This window comes from Ammospiza caudacuta, chromosome 1 (genome assembly GCF_027887145.1).
Source record: "Ammospiza caudacuta isolate bAmmCau1 chromosome 1, bAmmCau1.pri, whole genome shotgun sequence".
NCBI lineage: Eukaryota > Metazoa > Chordata > Aves > Passeriformes > Passerellidae > Ammospiza > Ammospiza caudacuta.
In genome coordinates, this window is record NC_080593.1 from 133,708,074 (window position 1) to 133,735,552 (window position 27,479).

Below are 27,479 nucleotides of genomic sequence, written 5' to 3' on the forward strand. Positions count from 1 at the left end.
CTCTTCAGGTTGCCAGTAGAACTCTTTGGGGAATTGCATTCTGGCTCCCCAACACGTGCTGTGGGGATGGGAACTTCCTGAACTAGTTTCACCACCACAAATGGATATATTGAACCACAGCCTTGCTTAAAGTGATGCACCATTTTCATGTGGAGTACAACCTAGAGGACTGCTGCTCCTGGTGTAAGTGAAAGTTTGGAGTGCTAAGAGAGCAGCAAGCTCAGCTACTGGAACAGAAAAGGGGCTTGTGAAGTCCTGATACACACATAAACCAGTGTATTTCATAAGCAGCTGTTTCAGACACAAGAGGCAGATAGCAAGGGATAATTATCCCCGTTAAGTAAAATGCAGGTATTTGGCTAAGGCTTCCATCTAGAGATGTAACACATCTTTTTACAGCTTCCTCCAAAGACACATGGTACAGCTGTGCTGTCAGGCATAGAGCTCGTACAGAAAACTTGTGTAACCAACATCGCTTGCGTAAGATTAATTCCACATCATTCTCCTGGCCACGGGCAGGCTTTGGCTTCGTGGCGTCCCCAGTGCTTGTCCAACTTGGCTGCTGTTGCAGAAGGGCCATGGATGCTAAATGGGTACGTCTGGCACTGCGGAAAGGTTGAAAGGAATTGTGCCTCACGAACTTGAGAGAAGCGACACGTTCTTCACCTGAAAAGAGTTTGTTTTAAGCAGGGGAAAAGCTACAAAGGAAATTTCTTAGGCGGGGCTGAAATAAACCAGCACCGAGCTTGTGAAACCGAGCGGAGGCAAAGGCTCGGCGCGGACTGCGGTGACGCCCAGCGGGGACCGGGCTCTGTGGAAAGCGGGGGACACCGCCCCGGTGCTCCCAGCCCCGATTGCGGCCCGAGTTCTAGCAGATGAAAGGTTGGACTCGACGATCTCAGAGGGTTCTTCCAGCCTAATTAATTCTATGACTCCGTGAGTGCTGAAGCAACCCAAGCTCCGTCTCCCCTGACGGCGCAGGGGGCGGCAGGACCCGCCCGGCCCTCGCCCTCAGCTGCGCCCCGTCCTCAGCCCAGCCCCGCCCTCAGCCCCGCTCTCAGCCCCGCTCTCAGCCCCGCCTTCAGCTGCACCCCGCCCTCAGTCCCGCCCCGCTCTCAGCTCCGCCCTCAGCCCAGCCCCGTCCTCATCTCAGCCCCGCCCTCAGCCCCGCTCTCAGCCCCGCTCTCAGCCCCGCCTTCAGCTGCACCCCGCCCTCAGTCCCGCCCCGCTCTCAGCTCCGCCCTCAGCCCAGCCCCGTCCTCATCTCAGCCCCGCCCTCAGCCCCGCTCTCAGCCCCGCTCTCAGCCCCGCCTTCAGCTGCACCCCGCCCTCAGTCCCGCCCCGCTCTCAGCTCCGCCCTCAGCTCGGCCCCGCCCTCAGCTGCACCCCGCCCCTAGCCCCGCCCTCAGCCCCGCCCCGCCCTCAGCCGCTCCGCGCCCCGCGCGGCCCGGAAGCGCTCTCGCGCGCGCCGGAAGCGCGTCCCCCGCGGCCCGGCCAAGATGGCGGCGGATGCCGCCACCGAGCTGCTGTTCCTGGACACGTTCAAGCACCAGAGCGCAGAGGTAAAACGGGGTTCGGGTCCGCCTCTCCTCTCACCTCCCTTCCCCTCCTCTCCCTCCTCCGAGGCTGCTGCCGGCGCTCCTTTGCTTGCGCCGGGGCCTCCCGGGAGTGCGGAAGCCCCGCTCGGGCGGGCCCCGGCGGCGGTCGGGCGTGAGCAGCCCCGGGGCTGGTGCCTTCAAGCGGGAGCTGCCGCCTCCTTCCCGCCTCGCCCGACTCGAAGCCTGGCTCGAGCCGCTGTCCTGGCAGCCCGAGGCGCTGCTGGCAGGGGCGGAGGGTGGTGGGAAAGCAGCGGGGGTTTGGAGGTGGCGGGGAGTAGAGGCGAGCGGAGAACAAAGGGGATAAACGTGCTTCGAGGAGCCGATCTCATGGAAGAAGTTGACTTCTGAAGCGGCCGTGCCCTGCCGCTTGTGAGATTCCTGATGCTCTTGTATAGCTGATGACGAGGAGGGATATTTGTGTGTTTGTGAGATACTCCCTTAGATTTGTTCACTTTACACAAAATGAGTGTGTCAGGCCGTGGTAGATCGTGCAGATATTGCACTTTGAGGGTGTTGGGATCCTGAGCAGCTTTCAAACTGCTGATCTTGCAGCAGATTTGTCTGGGGCTGAGCTCCATGTGCCGTTCAGGGAGGAGGATCAGGACTGTTGGGGAAAAATGATTGTGTGCATGACAAAGGCGTTTCAAATTCATACAATAACTGGACTGCGTTTATGGATAGGCATTAAAGAAAGAAAATGGAGTATTTTGAAATGCAATGAAATGAAGTTGAAAAGTTTTTCAGGAATCTTCTAGCTGTCCAGATTAGCTAGGCCTAAATGTGTTTTTAATTCCACTATTTAGAACAGTGTTAGGTAGGGAGTGCTACCCAGTGTGGGTAGAAACAGTAGCCACTCTTATTCTTCTCCAGGACCCTATGTTCTCTTGTTGAACATTTTTAATATTTTAAAATATTTTTTTATCACTTCCATTCTTACCAGTGGCATTGTCCAAACCTGAACCTTAGTTGTGTTATGTGTTTCTTGAAAGCCTTTTTTATGTTACACTGCTGCTTCTGCCTTGTGGATTATGAGTGTTGCCCTGGAACTTACAGTTCTTGGAAAATACTGCTGTGGTTTTGAATAAAATTATTTATTTGGCTTAGCTATGCAGTTTAACTGCTGTTGAGTAGTTCTGATGTAGGGTCTTTTTTAATGTTTTGTAGGAGAAATGGGTTGAATTCACTTCTTGTTTTGGTGATGTTGATGCATGGCTGTTAGGACATAATCCAGCATCATTTAAAGAGGGATTTCTCTTTATTTGGTGGTGCTCCTGGGGATGAAGCTCCCCAGAGCAGCCCTTCCTCCAGAAATCTGAGTCTCCTGCATGACTCAGATGTTTTTTAGAGGCACAGATGAGCTCCCACAGCCTCAGTCCATGCAGGCTGCACTCAGCCTATTCTGTTCGTGTGTCTGTGCTGCCTGTCCTAGCAGGATTCCTTTGGTTCCACCATCCAGCTTCTGACACACCAGCCCACAGGCCAAGCTGTTGTGTTGTGTGCTAAAAAATGTCTGCATCGATTTTTTAGAAGACAGTAACACGTGCCTAAAACCGTATCTTAAAAACTGTTTTTAAAATTCCACTTTGTCTGTTTCATTGCTTGCTAGCTTTCTAAAAATTTTAGTACTTGCTTTCTGCTGGTTTCATTGCTTTGATTGTAGTGAAAGAGATAAATTTCAACTGCAGATCAACTTATTTTTTTATTTTTCATTTTTTAGTTGTGTTAATAGACAGATGAGTGGCTTGTGTTTTTTTCCTATCAGTTTGCTGACTCAGCTTGCTAATTGGAAATGTGATTCTGAGCTTCTCTTAAGAAAGTCCTTATATGTTTACAATTGAACATGAAGTTACATGTATTGTTTAATGAGCATATATATGATAAAATGATGGATAAATGTAATAGGATGTAATGCAGTGAATTTAGTGAGAGAAGACGTCCAGCATTAATTATTTAATAGCTGCTCCATGGAAAGTCACTGTAAATTTGATAACTTTCTAGTTTGCTCAAACATCTTTTTGGAAAGTAGAAGAATTCTTTATCCTTGCTGTTTCTGTGTGGTAAACAGAAATGATAAGTGCTAAAGGTTTTCAGGTGTTGCAAAATTGGAAAAATAAGCATCATATGGAAATTTTGTACAGATTTTTGTACTGACTTTTGTAAGTCAGATGTACTGAATTACAGTATCATTATAATTTTTAATATTATATTTGAAATATTAAATTTGATAATGTTTAGAACTACTTTCTGTCTGGAAAAAACAACCTGTTACTGTTAAAAAGATTCTTGCAAATTAAGGTAGTAAATTAAGTAAATAAACTTAATAGTAACACTTCCTATGAAAAAAATAGTGTCAAATATGTGAAAAAAGATGAGATTATATTAAAAACTATTTTTCTGTATAACAGTGTTTATCAGTGTTCAGCATTTTACAGAATTGAATTTTATTATTAATATTGCTACATGTTCTGTTAGTAGAGAATACAAGTGCATTATGTGTTTTGTTTTTTTACATTTCCTGACTTTGCTTCCTCTTTGTTTTGCAGCAAAGTACCAATATTGACGTGGTTCGATTTCCGTGCGTGGTTTACATCAATGAAGTCCGAGTCATTCCTCCAGGAGTGAGAGCTCACACAAGTTTGCCTGACAACAGGGCTTATGGGTAAGTGACAGACACCAGGTATCAGATTCAGGAAAATCTTCCTCTTATTGTTTTGTTGAACTTTTGTATCTCAGTAGACCTTCCTACATAAAAATGTAAAATGTATTTATGTGTTTGCTGAATGTGTAATTATTTTCGGGCGTTCCTTAAACAGTACAATTTTGTGGTAGTCCTGCTTACTCTGATAAGGAATTACATCTAATTTAATTTTACTTTCATTCTGTTCCTAGAGAGACATCCCCCCATTCATTTCAACTGGACTTGTTTTTCAACAATGTCAGCAAGCCAAGTGCCCCTGTTTTTGATCGGCTGGGAAGGTAAGTTCCTTCAAGATTAGTGTGTGACTTCATTATCTACCTTTTCTTCCTGAAAATTTTTATAGTGCAGAGAATGTGCAATAGAAAATCCTGTATCTCCTATGAGTTTCAGGTTTGCTTTGGATTTAGCTTGTGTTTTTATCCTTTTCCTCTGATCTGTAGGGAATGACCGAGGTTTATGCTAAAGTAAGAAAAATTTCTGTTATTTTTAAATTTACAGAGCCCATATATATTAATGCAAGGAATTCTGTAGAAAGAAGTGATTTTTATTTCTTGTATGTATTTGTTCAGTGTTTTATTGTTGACTTGTGTGATTAGTATTGCTGTGTTTTACTTCTGCTTTATATTAATGAAAAATGACCTTGTATCTTTCATTTAACAGCCTTGAATATGATGAAAACACTTCAATTATTTTCAGGCCCAATGCAAAGGTAATGCAGTGCGATTTAAACCTCCTCTTTCCCCCTGTCATTTAGGTGTAAATATGGTTTCATGTGGTGTGTTAGCACTGTATAAAGTGGTTTTTGTTTCAAACCTTATCCTAAAACCTCCTTGTAGTTTAGATACTCTTTAGAGTTTTCTTGTGGTTTTTCGTATTGTCTTTTGTTTTTTTGTTTGTTGGGTTTTTTTCATTAATAGGCTGTAGTGGATCCAGCATCTAGTCAATGTATGTACTGCAAGGAATTTAATGCTTTTGGAGAAAGATTATTTGTTGCAGTGATTGATGTGTTTAATGTGTTTTCAGTTTTCAAGATGTGGGATGAAGAGGTATTTTAATGTTGAATTTTTCTTTTGGCTTTTATGCAGATACAGATACAATGATGCTAGAGTAACTGTTTTGGAGTTGTGGAGTTGTCTTTAAGTGCTTTTTTTTTTTCCCTTCTTTTTTTTATTCCTTTTCTTTTTTTTTTTGAAAAACCAACAGGTCAACACAGATGGATTGGTTCTTAGAGGGTGGTACAACTGTCTGACTTTGGCAATATATGGCTCAGTTGACAGGGTAATAACTCATGAGAGAGAGTCACCTCCTCCACCACCCCCTCCGCCTCCACCTCCCCAGCAACAGCCTGGATTGAAAAGGAATCCAAAACATGGTGAGTCTTGGGAGAAGAAAGAGATTTTTTTTCTTTTACTAATCAGTGTTACAGTATCCCATGTGAAAAACAAATCCCCAAATCTTCCACATTTTAGATTACAGTGGCTTTCATTTTTCTTTGCTGTGTCTTTAGTTTCATATTTTTTTCTAGATTTATATTGAATGGCTTTAAGTAGGATCTTATCCAATGCTTTTATGAGAGTGGTTTATTTGATGTGTTGCTAGTTACTTTGGATGGTAAAAATGCAGTTTAACTTGTGTGAACTCATTGTAATGTAGCTGATTGGAATATAAAAAAAACTAATTAAAATATTATTAAAGTCATAAGAAAATTTCACAGTTGTAGTTAACTTTGCTTATCTGACTTGTGTAAAATACATTACAGAGGAGTGCTCTGCGCTGGTTTTGGAACAGCCATGAATAGACTCCACGGTCAAATTCCTGCTTCAGTTTTTGTTGTAGATTTACAATTAGAACTATTGTTCAAAGTATGGCTGGAAGACTGCAAAATTTGCATACTATATGCAGTAAAAGACAATTGTAAACTGTAAAAACCAGTTGAGTAAAATGTGAACTTTTTTTTAAAGCAATTCAGATATTATTGATAGAGTTACAGTATGAGTAGAGTAATTGGCATTACTCATATAAGTTTTAAACGAGTATTATATTAAAAAAATAAGCTTGTTTATTGATGTAGTTCTTGTTTACATCAAAAATTACTTCATCAAAAGTGACTTTAGAAAGTTGTCTCATGTAATGCAGAATATAGATAAAATAAAAGCTGGGCAATTGTGTTCCCCTGTCAAAAATAGCCCCGAAGCCCAAAAACTTTCTGCTTTTATTCCTGAGGTTTCATTAAATGCAAGTTTTTATTTTCCCAATAAATATAGTTGATGGAGAGAAAGAAGACCAATTCAATGGCAGTCCTCCAAGACCACAGCCCAGGGGACCAAGGACACCTCCAGGCCCTCCTCCTCCTGATGATGATGAGGATGAACCCATGCCAGTGTCAGGTACAATGAGAAGAGACTGTGTTTTATTTGCTGCACATCACTGCTTAGAGGAGGCAGAATTCTGTGTTCCTGCCCAGTGTGAAGTTTCTTATCTGCTGTTACTTCTGCTGGACAGATTCAGTTTTAGGAAAGGGATTTGGAGAAAAATAGGCTTTGGGTTTGTTCATTTGCATCATTTTTAAAGATAGTAGATTGGGTATATTGGCTGTTAACCAATGCGCTGTTAAACATGCTGCTTGTGTTTTATCTGAGTGTTCTGTTGAGTCTGGTACCCATTGCCCTTCTGCATTATTCTGCAGCATCTGCCAAGTTACCCAGTCTCTGTATTGCTCAGAAGTGCCAAGAACTCTTTGTATTCATAGTCTTGCTGAGCTAAGTGGTTGTGTTCAGTCAAATCACGAGAAGATTTTCAAGATGCTTTTTTTGCATCTGTAGTGTATGTGATGTAGAAACCTAAAAAATATATACTGCCATTAAAGACAATAAAATATTTTAGCAAAAAATAAAAGGAGAGCTGAGGAGAATCTCTTTTACTGTATGCAGAGGAAACATGGTGACAAAGGATGTGTAAAAAGCTGAGGTAGTTAATGACTTCTTTGCCTCAGTCTTTAGGAAAAGCAGTTACTCTCCAGGCTGGAAGTCACATACAGGGAGCTGAATGAACCCTCAATAATCAAGGAGGGAATGGTCAGGCCAAGTGTATGGGGCCAGATGGGTCCTATTCATAGGGCCAGTCCTATTTAATATCTTTGTATTTCAGGAAAGTGCTCTTATTTCTGAAACTTTGTATCTGTTTTTAGTGGTTGGGGAAAAAGAAGATGATGTGGACCATAGGGAGGATTACTTTGAGCCGATTTCTCCTGATCGAACGTCTGTCCACCAAGAAAGCCAGTACTCGGACGATGGAGAGGTAGAGGAAGATCAGCCAGAGGAAGGGGATGATGATGATGATGTGGATGTTGAGGAGGAGGAGGATGAGGACGATGATGACGACGACGATGATGATGGTCATACAGTAGAGAGTATTGCTGATGAGGAAGAAGAAGAGGAGGAGGAAGATGATGAAGATGAAGAAGAGGGCGAAGAGGAGGAAGAAGGTGATGGTAAGTTGAAGAGTTTAGAAAAAAAAATGGAGGTTTATGAAATTTTGATGGCAGTACCTTCATGAGTATGTGCAAGAGAACTGAATTTTTTTCCCTTAGTATCCTGGTTTAGGGCAAATTTGGGAGAAAACCTCCAAAGGGGGCCCTTCCAGAAAGCAAACCCACACGGCCCCTCCCCTCAGCTGGTTTGGGAAGGATTCCTCAGAGAGAAGTGGAAAGAACCTGTTTATTTAACAGGCACAGCACCCCCACCCAGCGTCACCCTAGGACACTTGGTTATTGCAACATTGCCTTATTTGTGGTCCTGGCATCTCTCAAGAGCAGTATCTTGCTGTCGAATATTTATTCCTTTATAGTAAAACTTTCTATAAATAGAGGAAAATAGATACAGTTGTATAGGTGAGAATAAATATTCAATCTTGTTATGTTTTGTTTTAAAATGTAGGAAAGTGGTGAAAGACTATTTCTTAAGCAAAAACCATGTGAAGTAGTTTATATAATATATTTAATTGTCATCTTCTTGTGTTATTTAAAGATCCCACCCATGTCTATGCAGAAATTGCAGGCTAGAAGTGTTTTTATAGGTGCAATCACTGGAAGAAAATTGGACAATATAGTTGTAGTAATGTGTATTCTAGTTAAACTTCTTGCTTTATACATTCTTTTAAGTGACTCCATTATTTCATAAAAAATGCCTGTCAGGTGGGGCTTTCACTCATATCTTGACAGAGAAGGCTTTTTGTATGTTAGTGTGTGGTTGTTCTCTAGCTAATAATATTTGTGTAAAATGAATCACTACTTGTATTTGGAAGATATTCTCTGCAGTTATGAATTGGTTTATTCATAACTGATTTGGTAACTTAATCTTTCTCTTTTTAGGAGATGATGGCTATGAGCAGATTTCAAGTGATGAAGATGTAATTGCTGATCTAGAACGTGAAACATTTAAGTATCCAAGCTTTGATATTGAATATACTCCTGAGGATCTGGCATCTGTGCCTCCTGTGACATATGAACCTTTTGAAAAGGAGCTTGGACCGCTTTTATACTTCAGCTGCCCTTACAAGACTGTATTTGAAAATGAAGTTGCTAAAATAAAGGATCAAGACACAGAAAAAGAAAATTCGGGGGCAGTGGAAGGCTCAGTTAAATTAATTGAACTGTTGGAATTATATCAAGAGGAAAGGGGTGCAAAGTGGGTCACGGCATTAGAAGAAATTCCAAGTTTAATAGTTAAAGAATTGAGCTACCTGCTGGTGAAAGACACAAAGCAAGACTATATTACCCAGCTAGTAGACTGGACCCTGCAGGCTTTAAACCTTCAGGTGGCTCTCAAGCAGCCCATTGCTTTGAACGTTCGACAGCTCAAAGCTGGGACAAAGTTGGTGTCTTCATTAGCAGAATGTGGGACTCAAGGAATAACAGCACTCTTGCAGGCAGGAGTGATAAATGTGTTGTTTGAACTGTTGTTTGCAGATCATGTATCATCCTCCCTTAAACTTAATGCTTTTAAAGCGTTGGATAGTGTCATTAGTATGACTGAGGGAATGGAGATGTTTCTAAGAGGTGGCACAGATGTACATGAAAAAAGTGGTTACCAGAAACTCCTGGAACTCATACTGTTAGATCAGACTGTGCGAGTTGTTACAGCTGGTTCTGCAATTCTCCAGAAATGCCACTTCTACGAGATTCTGTCAGACATTAAAAAGGTGGTGGATCAGTTAGCAGAGAGCACTCCTCCTCTTCCTAATCACACAGAGCCAGAACAGGACCAGGACTTGGCAGGACTTGAAAGAACCAACCAAGAATATGAAAATGATGTGGAGGCTCCTATGGATATGGATCATCTTTTGGAATCGTCTAATATAAGCGAAGGAGAGATGGAAAAACTTGTTAGTCTTCTTGAAGAGATCTTCCATTTGATGGAAACTGCTCCTCATACAATGATTCAGCCCCCTGTGAAATCTTTCCCAACCATGGCACGCATTACGGGCCCTCCAGAAAGGGATGATCCTTACCCTGTCCTGTTTAGGTACAGCACTTGTGAATTCAATTGCTAGTGTGTTTCCACTAGCTTGATTGAAATTCATTTCAGGAGTGACTTTGAGATATTTCACTTAATTCTTTCTTGGAAGATTCTAGATTGTGGATATCAGGTCTGAGAGAGTTTGATAAGTTAATGTGCCTGTTATTTTGTTGGCTTTTGATCAACCTAGAATGCACCTAGCCTGAAGTTAACATCCTTATTACTCTTTTTTAATCTCCTTATTGCTGGTAATGTGCTCACCCTTCAGTTGCATTCGTAGATGCTGGCCAGTTATGCTTAGCGCTGTCCAGTTTGAAAGTGGTTGTAATTCTAGAGTGTTCCGTTTGTTATCTTTGAACACAACTATGTGTATGGATAAAATAGGTCTGGAATTCCTCAGTCTGGATGTTGAGGTGGCAAGATGCAAACTGGTCTCAGATTGATGAAAAAGTCATGCAGTTGTGTCACTGTGCTCACTTTCACAGCACAGGGAGAGGAGCTGAGGCTTGCCTGCCTTCAGCCAGTTAAAACATCTCATGGGTTCTTACTCTGTTAGCAAGTTTCTATCTAGAAAGTATTTTTGTAAATGCTGACAGATTTCTTTGGTAGCAGTGGTGTAGGTCATGGCTGAATATAGGCATCTACAGGCAAAGAGTCTTCAAAAATTGCCTGCTAGATATGCTGTAATGATTGATTTCCTAGCACATTTAAAACATTGAATCTGACATTGATGATGATTCAGATGCAGTAAATTTAATAAAATACAGTGTCCTGTTTTGTGTGTAGATATAATTGAGGTTTTTATTGTTTGAGTTTTTTTAATGGGGATCAGAATTTTAGGACTTATTTTTTGTAAATATAATAGCAATTACATTTTGTAAGGTTTAAATTTTTTACTGCTTTATAATTAGTTATTATTTCTCGTAGTCCACAGACCAATAAGTACTGAAGCTAGGAGGTACATAGTTTTATATGAAGTGTTGAAAAATATTTGTAGCAATTTGCTGATTATTTTCCTGATTTTGGTGTTTTGTTTGTTTGGTTTTTTTTTTGTTTTTTTTTTTCAGATATCTTCATAGTCACCATTTCTTGGAATGCATTACTTTGCTGCTGTCTCTTCCAGTGACAGGTGCACATCCAGGTGTGCTCCAGGCTATCCGAGATATATTGCGTTTCCTGGCACAGTCACAGAAGGGTCTTCTGTTCTTTATTTCTGAGCATGAAGCAACAAACTTGTTGGTTAGAGCACTTTGTCAGTTTTCTGACCCAGATCAAGAGGAAGGTCTGCAGTCAGATGGTGCCAACGAGGATCCTTTTGCCCTGTGGCTCCTGCATTCAACGCAGACGTTACAGTGCATTTCAGAATTGTTCTGCCACTTCCAGCGGTGCACAGCCAGCGAGGAGACTGACCACTCAGATCTGCTGGGAACACTTCACAACCTTTACTTGATCACCTTTAACCCTGTAGGAAGATCTGCTGTGGCTCATGTATTCAGTCTGGAAAAAAATCTCCAAAGTCTTATTACTTTAATGGAGTACTATTCCAAAGAAGCTTTAGGGTAATGTATGCATTTATTTATTTCCTTTAGTTTTTTTAATTTTAAAAGTATCTATCTTTTATAAATAATTCCATAAATCTAAAATTTCCTTTAAATCCTGATGTTTTTATTTAAAGCCAAAACAACTTTTGTATTACAAAGCATGTAATACAAAATCAGGCCTGTAATTTGTGTTCAAGTACTTAACACCCCAAATCTGTGTAGGTCATCAGCAAAGTTCTTGTAATATATGTAGAGCAAACTTTTGATTATGTGGAAAAATCAGTAGGTAGGGAGTTTTTATTCAAGCATAAAATGTTGTCTGTGAAACAAGTAAAAAGTTTGACTGGGTATGGAGAGTACTGCACACTACTCTGGGGTGGGAATCTCTCAATTCTTCAAGTTCTTGTAGATGTTAAATGCAGTCATTGTTTTCTCTGGACAGGCAGTTGTACTACTTTAGGTAGCAGTGATTTTAAAATGATTTGTGAAACAGATAGATAGTTACATAAAAATATTTGCATGCCACTTGACTGGATCTCACAGTTTGTTGATGCTGAAATTAATATGAATGTGTATAATGTGGCAGAACTTGTTCACTTCCCAAAAAATAGGAGGAAATTGTTTGGGTTTCTTTCATTGATAATTATATGGGGCAATCCTTGTTGAAGGTAAAAGTTCTGTAGGTAGATTTTAGGGGTCAAATAATGAAAATCTGACAGACATCCATTTGTGTTAGCTGAGATCTAAAGGAAAACCTTGTTGTTTCAGAGACTCAAAGTCTAAGAAGTCAGTGGCTTATAATTACGCCTGCATCCTTGTTTTGCTGGTGGTACAATCTTCCAGTGATGTCCAAATGCTGGAACAGCACTCAGCACCTCTGCTGAAGCTCTGTAAAGCAGATGAAAATAACACCAAGTTGCAAGGTATAGTGTGTGTAATTATCAACTGAATCGTTTGAATGTATAGAAGAAATATTTTTTATGTGAATAATTAGTGCTTTACAGTTGCCTGGCTTGGATAATGAAATTACTTCTGCAGTTGCATCTGATTAGTTGAGTCACTGAGATAATGTGCAATTTTTTTCTGTTAATGAGAGTTAAATAGGAAATACTTATAGTTAGTTTTTTTCAAGTAAAATGGCTACCATGAATTCTGGATAATTACAGGAAAATTGAAATTATTCAAACTGTGTTGATAATAGGAGAGCAAATTTCTGTAGAAGTGGACTAACTAGTCAGTGAGCTGAGTCTTAGTTTTGTTTACTATTGCTATTGCTGTGGTTTAACCCCCACTGGACACTGAGTACCACACCACTGTTGCTCACCCTACCACCCACCCCAGTGGGATGAGGAAGAGAATCAGGGAAAAACAAGTAAAACTCCTGGATTGAGATAAGAAGTTAAATAATTGAAAAAAAAAAAAAGTAATACTAATAGTACTAATGATAACAATAGTAATAATTGTAAAAAAAAGAGGAGAGAATAGATAAAACCCAAGAAAACAAGTGATGCACAGTGCAATTGCCCACCTGCTGATCAATGCCCAGCCCCTCCCCAAGCAGGGATCATCCACTGCCAGGCAACTCTCCCAGTTTTCATACTGAACATGACATCCTATGGTATGGAATATCCCTTTGGACAGTTTGGGTCTGTTCTTCTGGCTGTGCTCCCTCCCAACTTCTTGTGCAGTTCCTCATTCACAGAGCATGAGACACTGGAAATCCTTGACTTAGGGTAAGCACTGCTTAGGGTTAGCAACAGCCAAATCATCAGTGTGTTATCAGTGTTATTCTCATGCTGAATCCAAAACACAGCACTGAACAACTAGGAGGAAAACAAGCTCTATCCCATCTGGAACCAGGACAGTGATGTAGTCTGTCAGAGTCTTTACTACTAAAGACTCTGGGACTGTTTCAAGGCACCTAGGCCAGCTGACATGGAATAGTCCATGTTACCCTATTACTCCATCTTTTGATGTCCAAGCTGTGTCTTGGTGTCTTCCCAGCTTGTGTTGACTTACAGATCAGGCCTGGGACGCAGAAAGATCCTGCTGGAGACTATTCTGACCCCTGAACATTGAGACTCTGATGTCCCAAGTTGTGCTCTGCACTGGTTAACCCACTCATATAGACATACCAATAATCTCTTCCAAAATTTAAATGCACTGAAAGAAATCAGGGTTCTTCAAAGTTTTAGTTTAAATCTCTCCTCTTCATGCTCTTATTTTTGCTCCTCACCTGACCACTTTATGAGAACCAGATCTAGCTTCTGGAACCAAATAATGAAATCAGTCTGAGTCATCAATTTATATGCACTTGATCTTCATGTTTTTGTAAATGTGTTCAGGAGTAATGGTTTTTAAATCTTTAAATGTCTTATCTCAGGAATTTGGGATTTTCAGGTTGTTCTAGACTAAGAGAGAGACTGTCTGTAACGACTTCTAGCATGAGTGAGTGCAGGGCAGAGGTTGGCTCTAATTGGGCACTTAATAGAAGTTTTGTGCTTAGTTTGTAATAACCTGTGCTTTACATTAAGGGGAATGTGTTTTGGTTCTTTTCTTTAGCTTACAGTGCCCCTTAGTGTCTTTTGTAAAAAATAATCTGATTACAGATAATGAGATGAAAATTTTCTTCAGATTGACTTGAGCCAAATTTTGTCAGTGTGCATAATATATATTGCCTGTTCTGGAGTTCTGGTTTTGTTGATGCTTTTCAGCTGGCTACAGCTGTGCTAAATGCCCCACAAATTTTGCACTTGGCTTTAGTGCCTATTGTGTAAATTAGGTACATTTTGATTGGAAAAGGTTTTATGATCATAAATTCTCTGACTTAAGTCTTTTGTTTTTTCCCCAGAGCTCAGCAAGTGGCTGGAACCTTTGAAAAATCTTCGATTTGAAATAAATTGTATTCCAAATCTTATTGAATATATCAAACAGGTCAGTAAAATATAGGTCGATGTTATCTTTATTTATGTTCTATAAGCTTAGACCTTTTGTAATCTGATGTTTTGTCTTAGATATGTACTAACATATTTAAAAATACATACTGTTATCCAAAAGAGATGTTTCTATTAAAGCTTATGATCTAGGCTGGGTCTTGCATTGTTATATTTATTGAAACGAAATCTAAGGTAAATATATGATGCAAAGATCTAATTATTTAAATCTTTGAGCTTCCTGTAAAACACAATGCAAATGTTGTTGCTCTTTTTTTTAGTTTCTGCCTTAATTATGACTTCTTACCAAAAGGTGAAATAGTTAAACTTAAATTTTGTGACACACAGTAACTAAATAGAGAATTTCAATTCTGTAGCATGAGTATACTGCAGCAAGCGGTATACTCATGAAGTCCTTCCTTGTAATACAGGCTCATTCCTTTTTTCTTTTTCTTTTCTCCTAAAAGAATATTGACAGTTTGATGACTCCAGATGGAGTTGGTCTTCCCACTGCACTTCGTGTTCTCTGTCATATTGCATGTCCACCGCCTATGGTAGAAGGTATGGCTGATGGATTTGTACAGGTTAAAGTACAAATCTTAGTTTTCTGAGTCTTCTACTTAAACCTGACTAAAGTGTAACTGTGATTGCCCAGGAGAAATTAGAAATACAGAAATATTATTTCTTTTCTGTACAGGTCAACAGAAAGACCTTAAGTGGAATCTTGCAGTTATTCAGCTCTTCTCTTCCGAGGGAATGGACACCTTCATCCGGGTGTTACAGAAGCTGAACAGCATCCTTATTCAGCCTTGGCGACTCCATGTCAACATGGGCACCACGCTGCACAGAGTCACTACTATTTCCATGGCCCGCTGTACACTGACTCTGCTTAAAACAATGCTGACAGAGCTCCTGAGGGGAGGCTCCTTTGAATTCAAGGACATGCGTGTTCCTGCAGCACTCGTTTCCTTACACATGCTCCTCTGCTCTATTCCGCTCTCAGGCCGCTTAGACAGCGATGAACAAAAAATCCAGAATGACATTGTTGATGTCTTACTGACTTTTACACAAGGAGTTAATGAAAAACTTACCATTTCTGAGGAAACTTTGGCAAACAATACTTGGTCTCTAATGCTGAAGGAAGTTCTCTCATCAATTTTGAGAATTCCTGAAGGCTTTTTCTCTGGACTCATACTGCTTTCAGAGTTATTGCCTCTTCCACTGCCCATGCAGACTACTCAGGTATAACCGAGATGTATTCAGTTTTTAAAGAATTTTTATTACTTATATATAACGCTTTGACCATTTTTGTAGTGGTGGAAAGAACAGATGTGTGAAAGGATGAATTAAAGTTGCAGTAAAGCATTTGGGCTCGCACAGACTCTTTGTAGATAAGTCTTTTTCAGTAGAAACAAAATTGGTATTATTTGGAGCATTTTTCCTAAGTTAGCAGTCATATGTTGTTCTTTTGTCACTTGTGAGATTATCTAGACTCCTGTTCTGTTACTTAAATGACTGTCTCTGAAGCTTTTAATTTAACTCTGAATGCTGAACTTGGTATATTAAGGCTCTTCCTTCTTTTGTCACGGATCTTGAATTTGTTATCTTTATTAAGTAGCATAAAAAGTGTGGCAATCCATGCTCCTGAAAGAATACCTAATTTGCTGGCTCATGCGCTGTCATCTGGTGACAATGAAAATGGCATTCCAGATTTTTAATGAAGACAGTAGTCGTACTTTGTTTATACATTGTGATAGAATTCAGATTTTATCATAAAAATTGACAGGAAGAACCCTCGTGCCCTTCTGTTGTGCAGGTAATTGAAGCCCATGATATTGCAGTGGCACTGAACACCAGGAAGCTGTGGAGCATGCACCTCCACGTGCAGGCCAAGCTGATCCAGGAGATCGTTCGCTCTTTCTCCAGCTCGTCCTGCCAGCCCATTCAGCACATGTTGAGGAGGATTTGTGTTCAGCTCTGTGACTTGGCTTCACCTACTGCTCTGCTCATCATGAGGACAGTATTGGATCTAATTGTAGAAGACCTGCAAAGGTATTTTTGTTTTCTCTTGCAAAGATTTTGTTGATGAACTGTTAAATTCACCTTGCTTCTGCACAGTAGATTTAGCAGGAGGAAAATACTTTTGGAAATACTATGCATTATGGGCTGAACAAATTCTCATTCCAGTGCTGTATGCTGTTGTGTCCTGATAATGCTTAAGGTTGCCAGAGAACCAGCTCATACCTCTAGGTTTTGATGTAGACAGTTTCATGTTGCATGTTTATGGTAAGTATTTCAGGAAGATTTTCTTCAGGTTGGCTTTGCAAAGCCTCATCTTTCCTATAAAGAGCTTTTAAGGACCTGTATGACATAAATAAGAAGAGCAGGCCTGTAAAGTTTGCTGTACTGGGATTACATATGTGTTATAGATGTTTGTAAACTAGTGGAAGTTGAATGATACAGGTTCAGAGGGTTTTGAAACTGAGTGCTCTTTCTTTAAAACATAATTATCCCATTAGATACTGTTTACATAACAGCATATTTATCTTATGCAATTAGATACCCTACAGTATATTAAATGCACAGTAGATTAATTAATGATGTGACCAGAAGTTCTTTAGTGAAAGTTGAGCAGTAAGTAAATGGAACTGTAAGTTTAAGTATGCAAACTAGGTGAATTTTTTCTAAAATGCAGAATTATATGAGTCCTGTGATGGTTGTTTTTATAGTTTCTTAGCTCACTTTAAACTAGCTTTTTCACAGTGCACTGATACCCTTTCAGCAACACAGAAGACAAAGAGAAGCAGTACACTGGACAGACCACTCGACTGCTTGCTTTATTGGATGCCCTGGCTTCACATAAAGCTTGTAAATTGGCTATTCTGCATCTTATCAATGGAACTACTAAAGGAGATGAAAAGTATGGAGAAGTTTTCCAGGAGCTCTTGGCTTTGATGCGATCAGCTGGGGACAATGTCACTCATCAGCAGTGTTCTGAATATGTAACTTCCCTTTTGCAGTCCCTCTGTGATCAGGTATTGGCTATATTTAATGCATAATGTGTGTTGATTGTTGTAGGAGAGAAATTAAATGAGATTGTTTCTTAATTACCTCTCTTTTTCCAAAATTAAAAAAAAAATAACATTGTTAAAACACAAAAAGTGTGCATGGTTTAGGCTAGTTTGGCAGATATGCTGCCTTCTTGCTCTTGAATGTGAATACTTTCCATTTTATGACATGTCTTCTGCATTATGTGCACTGTTCTGGCAGCTCATTAGAGACCAGAAACTGAATGGCACAAAGATTTCCTGTCCCATCAGCTGAGAGAGGGATACCATTTCTCTTTGTGGGCCACTGACAAAACTTGAGTTGTCACTGTTCACTTCTTACCTAGTTAAATAAATATGTATCTCTTAGTGATCTAACTGAAACCTCTTGAAAATGTATTCCAAATATAATGATATGTATGCTATGCTGGTACTGTAGAACTCCTCCATTAAAAAAAAAAAAAACAGAAGTTGGTAGAGCAAGGTAAAAAATGCTCATTGAAAGTTGATTCATAGACTGGCCCTGTAGTTTTTAATTAATGTGTGCACAGATTTGCATGCCATCATTTGTCTCACTAGTGCATGTATTTATTTGATCCAGTGCTTCCTCAGTTACACAAAAGACATGTGGATGTTGTTGGTCAGTAGAGATAATCAGCCATTTGCATATAAACAAGATATCTCTATCCATACAAAATCGTTGGGAAAATTGATCTTATTTTATTTTATGTAAAACACGGAAGTGACAGAAGGTCCTAAACTTCATAGGTGGTGTCTGCAGCCTCTTAGTTTTCACAGAACCTTAGAATCAAAGCATATCTTGAATTGAAGGGGACCCATAAGGATCATCAAGTCTAACTCCCCACCCTTCACAGGAATATCTAAAACTAAACCATGACTAAGAGTGTCATCCAGATGCTCTCTGAACTCTGACAGGCTTGGTGCCTAATCACTTCCCTGAGGACCCTGTTCCAGTGACTGACCAGCCTCCCAGTGAAGAACCTTTTCCTGATGTCCCACCTGAATGTCCCTTGATGCAGCTTCATTCCATTTCCCTGTGTCCTGTGGCTGGTCAGCAGAGGGAGGAGAGCACCTGCCCCTCTCCTGTTCCCTTAAGGCACATGTAGATTGCTGTGAGGTCACCCCTCAGCATTCTCTTTTCAAGCTGAACCAGCCAAGGAACTTCAGCCTCTTTGACCAGTGTTTAGAGATTGAGAGACACATTGACTACCTAGGCAGGAAACTGTGTATGTTATCCAGTGACTATTGGGCTTTAATTTTAGCTCTGCTACAATATTTCAGAATTTGAAGCTTTTATGTTTCAGAAATAAATAATGGTTTGTAACCCTTAACAGGACTGAACAAAAAAGATATTCTAGATTAGTATTTTGCTGGTCACTAATAACTGAAAAACTGGAATAAGATGATAGAGGGATAGTGAAAGAACCCAGTGCTTCTGACTTCATGTATGTATGGTTTATATTTACTGCAGGCATATAGAATGCATTTTTACTCTATGTATAACAATAATTCTTTTAGGATATTGCACTTATTTTACCAAGTTCATCAGAAGGCTCTGTGTCTGAATTAGAGCAGCTTTCCAACTCCTTACCAAGCAAAGAGCTGATGCCCTTAATTTGTGACTGTCTGATGGAAACATTAACGAATTCTGACAGCAGTTACAGCTGTCTGCTGACATGCATCCGAACAATGATGTTCCTTACAGAGCATGACTATGGCTTCTACCACTTGAAGAGGTATGGTATTTTATGGTATCACTGACAACTTAAAATTATTTTAAAACTGTAGTGTGGAATTTTTTACATGTTTAGTCGAAAATGTTGAGGATAAGGCATCTAAGCTTTTGTTTGTCATTGGGGCTTCCGTATTTTACTCAGTATTTTGGTCTTCCTTCACACTCTGAATAATTTCTGCAGTATGCATATGGAAGCATGAGTTTCAAGAAGGAGACAAAGCATTTGAAACAGGTTTGTACACTCTGTTTCCCCACTCCAAGGCTGGAGGATTAGAATGAGATGTAGTGTTCTTGTTCTTTCCCTTTTGAGACACTCAAAAATCTCTCATCTGGAACACTAGAGAACTGTCTGTAATTCCTGTCTTTTTAGGGGATTCAGTTTGCACTTCCCCGAGTGTTCTGATCTCCAGACAATTAAGGCTTTAGCAATTAGTTGGTTTTTTTTTCCACACTATTTTTGTTCACTCACTTTGAACAGAATATATATGTATTGGACAACATGTTGTTTTGCTACTTGATTCTTTGTCCTGTATTTGGACCTGTTTCTGTTTGCTGAAGTTGAAGTGCAGAGGCAAAAAGGTGAGGTTTGCAGAGAGAAAAAGGAGCCTTGTCAATATAAGGTGGTTCAAAACACTTTACAAGTTGTGGATGCAAGAAGCCATAAAACCACCAATTAAAAATTAGCAAGTTACAGATGCTGTTCTCGCATCTTAGAGATGCTGGATCCCATGTGTCCAGCTGTCAGCTTCAGTGCACAGCCTTGCTATTTCTGTTCATGTTGCCTTTACAGTTTGTTTTCTGCAGTTAGGCATCAGGGGATGGAGTGAAATTGTAGCTGCAAGCATGATCCTGCTTCATACATAAGGTCCTTGTGCAAGCACATATTTCTGTACTTCAGTCCCTTTTCTGCCAAAGATGAAATTGTGATGTCTTGAATGTTTCGGAGCTAGTATATATAGCTGTATATATATATAGTGCACTCTGAAATATCTGCAGATGTTCTCACCAGACAGTACTGGTGAAAACAGGAGTCCAGTGTGGAGAAAATAATGAAGCTCCAGCTTTGTAATCAAGGCTGAACTTGATAATTGTAAAATTTGCCAGGTTTATTTTGCATATATGCCATTTTCTTCTAACCAGTTATGGTGGAACAGTCAGAGTGTATGTACTAACAAAGATTTTGCTCTCTTTTTGTTTTAAAACCAGCTCTCTAAGAAAGCACAGCAATGCTCTGTACACTGTATTGAAGCGAGTGATAACTAGTTTCAGCAAAGACACAGGTGAACTGGCCTCTTCATTTTTGGATTTTATGCGACAGATTCTGAACTCTGATACGCTGGTAAGCAAATATGTATTGAATGCTTGAACTCAGCTGCATTTTCTGAAATCTGCAGTGTGAGACGCGCTCAGGAACAATTATTTCAGAAAGCAGTTGATTCTGCAGATTGCTGGGTGGGGCTTTTCCATCAGTAATGTTAGTGCCATCTTTAGTTTTTAATGAAATGTGTGAAAGCTGGGCAGGGATGTATGTTTAGTAAGCAAGAGGGGTTTTCAGGAAGAAGAAAGGCATATTTATTCACACTGATTTCCTAAGTGAATAGTGTGCTCTGGTGTCCCACTTTTAGATTCACAGCATCCTGTTAGAGAGCTGCTGTACTGATGTGTAGTATAGAAAAAACTATAGAATCTGTGATACAGACCTCATCTAGTACAGGAAAGGGTTGCATTCATCTTGATGCAGTATATAAACTTGCTTGTTGAAGTGTACTTTGTTAAAATAATTTACATCATATATTTTTAAATCAAGAGAACTCATTTTGCTAATTTGCTCTAATGTGTGTTAGAATTCAAAGGGGTTTGCAGTCCAGAAGTGCTGAACGTTTATGAGTACTCGCTCCCTAACTGTCAAATATTTTAGGGATGTTGTGGAGATGATGGAAGCCTTATGGAAACAGATGGATCCCATTCAGGCAGAACGCTGGGTCTTACCACTGCAGAGTTAAAACATCTACTACAAAACAAAGAAGAAACCCCAGAAAGCCTGCTTCTTGATCTGGAGAAACATGTTATGGTAAAAGAGTTCAAATAATCAAGTTGATATTGCAGTTTTCTGTTAGCACATCCTATTAGCCAGGCAGTTGATGGCATCATGGAAGGCAGCACATACCTACAAGCAAAGGGTGTGGGGTAGTGGTGAAGCAGATTGTTAATGCAATACACAGCAGGAACCCCAGCTTAGCAGTGGCTCAGTGTTACTGGTGACTGGTAAGTGGAATTAATACTCGGGGCTGGATATTGCTGGGCGTTTTCATCTGAGGCCTGAACATTGGATACCTTTTCAGTGAGTTTGTGGATGCCAGTAGGATGGGGGGAGTGACTAATCTGACATACAACAAAGCCTCAATCCAGAGAGATCTCAGTAAGTGCTTTAGGATTGCTTTAGCAGAAAGTTTGTGTGGTTCATTAGGAAAAATGCAAATGTCTGCAGTGAAAGCAGGATAGTCCCATGCCTCGTTGCAGGCTGGGCTGACAAGGGCTGGGTGGTTGTGTTGGTTGATAGGTTACAGGTGGGCCAACAGTGAGGGGTCACTAGAAACAGGTGAGTGAGTGTGTTCTCAGCCATCCTGGAAGGAGCATGGTCAGCACAGCCAGGGGCCTTGTGTGTGTGGCTGCTGAGCTCTCATGTGAGTGTTGTGTTCACCTGTGACCAGCTTTGCCCTCTCACCAGTTCTAGAGAGACCTGGGGAAACTGGAGAGGGTTCCACCAAGGTGCTCAGGGACCTAAAGAACATGTGCTAGCTAGAGAGGAGGAAGAAGCTGGGCTTGTTTAGCCTGGTGAAGAGGGCTCAGGAACTATTTCACAGTTTGCCACAGCTGTTTGGGAAAATATTAACAAAGATGGTGGAATCAAACTTCTTTTGGTAATTCCAGATGATAAATCAAGGGGCAATACCCCCAGACTGGGGCTTCAGAGGTTCAGGTTGACATTAGGAAACAAAAAGTTACCCACTGAGAGAGAAGGAGAGTGAAGCACTGAACAAGTCAGTGGGGCTCTGGGCTCTGTGACTGGAACTTTTTTTTAGACATGACTGGATAAAGTTATGGCTGACCTGACCTGGCTTTGATGATAGTCCTGCTTCAAGCTGTGATGGTGTGGACTGGACTAGAGGACATGCAGAATTCAATGCATCCAACTTTTCTGTGATTATAATTGCAAACTTAACTCTGATATTCAGAGTGATTCTGTGTACCTGATGGCAGCCATGCAATAGATATCTAATTTAAGAGAGTCCATGAAACAGCTGCTCCACAGCTGTTGATCACAAATGCCTTTCAAGTGCTTTATTCCCTCCTGTCCCTTCCCTGGCTGCCTACATCTATTAACTAAGAGATTAAAAAGCCAAAGTTGTTCTGAATGAGGAACAGCAGACACAGGACATTGGAATGCTTTAATAGAGAGCTTCTTAAATAAAACCCGGCATAGTGTCTTCCTTGGGACTGTTATAAAGGATATTGCATCAGTTGGGAATGGAACCTAGGTGCATGGTATGTTTAGTACCACACCTAGGAGCTTTCTGCTGTTGTTTGTGTACTCAGGTGTCTTACTTTCACTATTTGTGGCTGGGTAGACTGTTGTATAGTAACTCCACCTTTTTTAATAAATAAGCAAAACATTATTCCTTCTGTGCAGAGGGGAGAAAATTCTGATTTGTTCTGTGTTGACATAGGATCGTTCTAAGGAAGATGATGGCCTTGAATCCTTACTGGACAACATTGTTGGAGTAAGGCAGATGTTGGAGTCAGCAGGTGATTCTTGTCCACTGAGTGACCAAGATGTTGAGCCTACTCTTTCTGCACCAGACTCTCTTCAGAACTTGTTTAACAACAGGTAAAATGGTTGAGTGTGTCAGCAGTGATTTATTTGTGAAAACTGAGTATTTTATGCATACGTAAATGAAGTATATTAAAAACAGGATCTAAAGAGCACTGTTGTCACTACTACCCACGAGTCCCAGTGTATCTAATGTCATGTGAGTATCAAGAGTAGGGCAGCAGTGTTCACCCCGGGTCCTGTGGTGCTGTGTATGCTTGCAGGTGGTTGTGGTTCATAACCAAGCAGGCCTTTGGCCTTGTTCTGTTGTAGGACTACGTACGTGTTGGCAGATGTGATGGATGACCAGCTGAAGTCCATGTGGTTCTCACCCTTTCAGGCTGAAGAAATAGACACTGACCTAGATATGGTAAAAGGCTTCATTAGTGTATCTGAAGTGGTTTTAAAAATGAGGGTTAATCTGAACTAGTAGCATCAGAAATTCATGTGGCCAAATGGATTGTTTTCCTGAGCTCACCTTTCTAACTTGACCCAGATAGAGAGGTTCATTTGTTAAAGGGGTTATCAAATGCTTTCAGATTGACTTGGAAGCTGCTACAAAATTGGGATCTTTTGCAGTACCCTAGGGGAACAGTTGCTGTGTCAGTCTCAAACTGCTTTTGCACTGCTCTTGAGGCTTTTCATCAGTTTGTATTAAAGGAAGAAAATAATGTTATTTAGTTTCTTTTCCTTGCTTGTCTTCTGTCATTGCAGTAATATCCACAAGAGCCTCATAGGTTCACTTTTTTTTATTTAAATATTTGCTCTGAGGTAACAGAAGGGGGAAACGTGGCAGTAGTAAATGAAACTACCTGCACAAAAGCTTTTCAGAGTTTTTGAAACTTCTGGATTATAAACTTTAATGCTAATAATGAAAAATACAGTAACATTCTGAGTTTTTTAGAACTAAGGAATTGGCAGTGTCTTAATTTCTTGTGTGAGAAACAATCAGTTTCTGTTGACTTCATTGCATTAATTCCTTTTTAGTTTTACTTTTAAAATTTACATTCAAAGATAGTTGTGTTTTAATTTCCTTAGCAAAACCAAAACTGTATAAAAGTGACATTAATAAATTTATAGAGCTCTTATCTTAAGCAAGAGAATTTTCAACTGTGGGTCATTAAGTGGCAAGATAGGTGTTCATATTTGAGAGCTATGCCCTTCACTCCTTTTGTGTTCAGATATGTCAAGATAATATTGCTGCAGCTGTGCTGCGGTTTTTGTTTTGTTACTGCTGCTCTTTTTTTTTTTTTTTTGGAGGTGCTAGTAATGATTTTTTGATTAAATTCTCTCTTTGAAGGTAAAAGTTGACTTAATTGAACTGTCAGAGAAGGGCTGCAGTGACTTTGACTTGCAGGCTGAATTGGAGAGGTCATTTTTGTCAGAACCATCATCTCCTGGACGCACAAAAACCACAAAAGGGTTCAAGCTTGGCAAGCACAAGCATGAGACCTTCATAACTTCAAGGTAAAATGAACTTAATGAGTTAACAGTGTCTTTAGCGTTGATTTGTATGTTATCAAATGTCAGATACCTTTCAAATTGCATCTCCAGTATGGAGAATGCCTGACCATCAGTAGTACAGTGTTACATTAACTAAATCATGGTTTGTCACGACAGTGGGAAATCTGAGTACATAGAGCCTGCAAAGAGAGCTCATGTTGTGCCACCACCCAGAGGAAGAGGAAGGGGAGGATTTGGACAAGGAATTCGACCACACGATATCTTCCGTCAGAGGAAACAGAACACAAGCAGGCCACCCTCCATGCATGTGGATGATTTTGTGGCTGCAGAGAGCAAAGAAGTGGTTGCTCCAGATGGGATACCACCAGCCAAAAGGCCACCAAAAGTGTCACAGAAGATTTCTTCGCGTGGTGGATTCTCAGGGAACCGTGGAGGACGAGGAGCTTTTCACAGTCAGAACAGGTTCTTTACACCACCTGCTTCAAAAGGTGTGTTGGTTCCTGTATTAGAACTGGAGTAGATGCATGCTAAAATTGCTTCAGTAATACTAACCCAATTTCCTAGCAGTATATCGTCCCCCGTGTGAGATCTTCCTGAGGCAGTGTTGTTGCAATGAGTTGTTTAGCACCAGGAAAGGTTCTCTTGAAGGTGAGAACCTCCAAAATTGTAGATAGCTAATTTGAGAGAGGCCATTAAACAACTGCTTCACAGCCTGTTGATCACAAATGCCTTTCAAGTGAAACAAGGCTGTGAATTCCCATGCTGCCTTTCTGCCTCTCTTTTACAAAAGGAGTCAGCTGTTTCAGCAACTCTTGGAGTGCTTCCCTGCCTTTTGTGACATGTAGTTACTGAGATCAAGCACCACAGTACATATTTGGGTTAAAATGAGGGTTTGGAATAAAAGGATGGAAGATCCTGACAGGAATACGATGCAATCTTCAGTGAACCTGGAGATTGTAACCTGCAGAGTGTTAAATTTCTTTCATACATAGTCAAGATTGCATTCCTTTTCCTTCCATCCCATAATTAGGGCAAGTCCTTGCAAAGTAGAAACAGAAAATACTTCTATTCATAAAGTTATAAATACTAGAATTTATTTCACCACAAAATCTGAAAGTATAAGAGTTGTCTTGATACGCTAGATAATGTGAATTCTTTTCAACTTGAGTCCTTGCCTGATAAATAGTTCGGTTCCCTCATTCTGTGCAGAATAACTTGTAGACTTCAAGTTGGAATACTGCAGGTATGTTGATACAGAGTATCTTTATCTATTTGAATTGTATAAATATTATGTTACCACCCTGAGTATTGTGAAGATTCAAATGGCAAAAAAAATCCCCAAACCCAGTGATGTTTGCTCAACAGTGCGTTGGTTTTTCTCTCCCTATCTAGGAAATTACAGTCGTCGTGAAGGTGCTCGAGGCTCAAGTTGGAGTGCACAGAGTACGCCCAGGGGAACCTACAATGACAGTAGAGGTGGTCAAAGCAATTTTAACAGGGGTCCACTGCCACCACTGAGACCATTAAGTTCAGCAGGTACATGGTATTCATATGGGCATCGAACTATAGAGAATTCCTTGAATTTCATTTTTGCTTTACAAATGAAACCATGCAAGGATGCTGCAGACACCTTGAAATTCAGCAAATGTTTTAAGCATATATGAACAGTTGTCAGTGAGACCATGTCAAATGCGCGCTTTCGTACGAGCTGCCCTGTAACCCATAAAACTTGCTGAATTGAACACTTGATCGCAGAATCTTAATTTTGCACTCAGACTTTTGTCATTCGATTCTCTTCGTACCTCCATGGTAATCATAGCGCTATTAAAGCAGCAATGCTTGCCTAAAAGAAAAGTGAAAATTAAAAGGAGGAAACAGACACTGTTTGTATCTCATCCTGGTTTTGTTTCTTACGCTTTGGCAGCAGCTACTCCGCCTAGGGCTTTTTTTTTTTTTTTTCCAACTGAGTATACTTTTCTTTGCTTTAAGGCTACCGACTGAGTCCTCGCGATCGTGCGTCCAGAGGCCGTGGAGGAATTGGACCGTCCTGGACAAGTGCTAATAGTAGTAGCAGTGGTGGCTCAAGAGGGAAATTTGTTAGTGGAGGCAGTGGAAGAGGCCGTCATGTACGTTCCTTCACACGATAGAATAAGACCCAGTGGTGGAACAGCTCAACCTTGTGGACTTCTGTGAAGATGACAAAGAAAGCAGCGTCACTAACGGACCAATTCAGTTTCTGGTATCTGGAGGACACCAAGAGAATATTTTTGTCCGAAGAAAAAGCTTTTGTTTGATACAAGAATTGAAATTTCAATAAAATTCAAGACTTTTTGTGTACAATTGTAAATTTTTTGTTCCTTTTGAAAGAATGTTTCCGTTTTTTTGTGGATTTCAGTAGACTATACTCAGTAAAGCACCTCTTTCAGTTAAGACTTGAAGAACTTCTTAAATATTCATTGTGCCAAAAGAAAGGTGCAAGTGTTTTGTGTGTGACTTATTACTGCAAGAAAATTAAAAAATATGTATGTAAGGCAATTTTGTTTTTTTTTTTCTCTCAGGTTTAGAGCCATTAGTCCTCTTTTCCTTTGTTACTTTATTAGCCAGTCTGGGTTATTAATCAATGAGGTGTGTCTGCCAGGAGGTGCAGTAGCCAGTGATGGAAGGAAGAATAACTGAAAATAATTAATCTGTTAAAGTATACAAATGTCAATGTAATTTATGTAGGTTTTGTTGTACATCTTGGGAAACGAGATTAGAAACTTCTAAGTCCCACACCAGGTAAAATTTGAATAAAGTCTGTCACTAACTTCAGGAAGAATAAGTCAACATTCCATCATTTACTTTACAACTCCATCTCATGCATTAGGAGGACAGGAGTTATTTGACTGGAAAGCAGCATATACTTTCAGTTAAAAAGTAAATACTCATACCCTTAGAGTACCTGGAGTTAATTTGTTCCCTCCCTCTCCTCTGCCTAACATAGTTGAGAAGAGGGCAGAGAGACAGGTGTGTAACCTGAGCCAACATGTAGTCTATAAAGAACTGGAGTTTTGTT

General features: G+C 40.2%; 1 protein-coding gene across 1 annotated transcript; it reads left to right on the forward strand.

The window, feature by feature from the left end:
- Positions 1-1,499: 1,499 nt before the first annotated feature.
- VIRMA (vir like m6A methyltransferase associated) lies at positions 1,500-26,959 on the forward strand. Its single transcript, XM_058803804.1, has 24 exons — positions 1,500-1,562; positions 4,142-4,257; positions 4,488-4,574; positions 4,957-5,005; positions 5,500-5,668; positions 6,561-6,683; positions 7,484-7,786; positions 8,666-9,818; positions 10,880-11,371; positions 12,122-12,276; positions 14,205-14,287; positions 14,754-14,847; positions 14,984-15,528; positions 16,103-16,338; positions 17,069-17,321; positions 18,873-19,090; positions 20,296-20,428; positions 21,008-21,160; positions 22,818-22,978; positions 23,234-23,330; positions 24,261-24,427; positions 24,581-24,912; positions 25,817-25,960; positions 26,414-26,959. Exons 1-24 carry the CDS (start codon positions 1,500-1,502, stop codon positions 26,569-26,571), a joined length of 5,484 nt encoding a protein of 1,827 aa, XP_058659787.1. The 3' UTR covers positions 26,572-26,959.
- The last annotated feature ends 520 nt before the right edge of the window (positions 26,960-27,479 follow it).

Bases quoted from the DNA above. Each gene is read 5' to 3' on its own strand.
- VIRMA (XM_058803804.1), top strand. From the start codon at position 1,500: ATGGCGGCGGATGCCGCCACCGAGCTGCTGTTCCTGGACACGTTCAAG. The intron at 5,669-6,560 runs GTGAGTCTTGGG...CAATAAATATAG, and splicing joins GAAAAGGAATCCAAAACATG to TTGATGGAGAGAAAGAAGAC. The intron at 22,979-23,233 runs GTAAAATGGTTG...GTTCTGTTGTAG, and splicing joins CAGAACTTGTTTAACAACAG to GACTACGTACGTGTTGGCAG.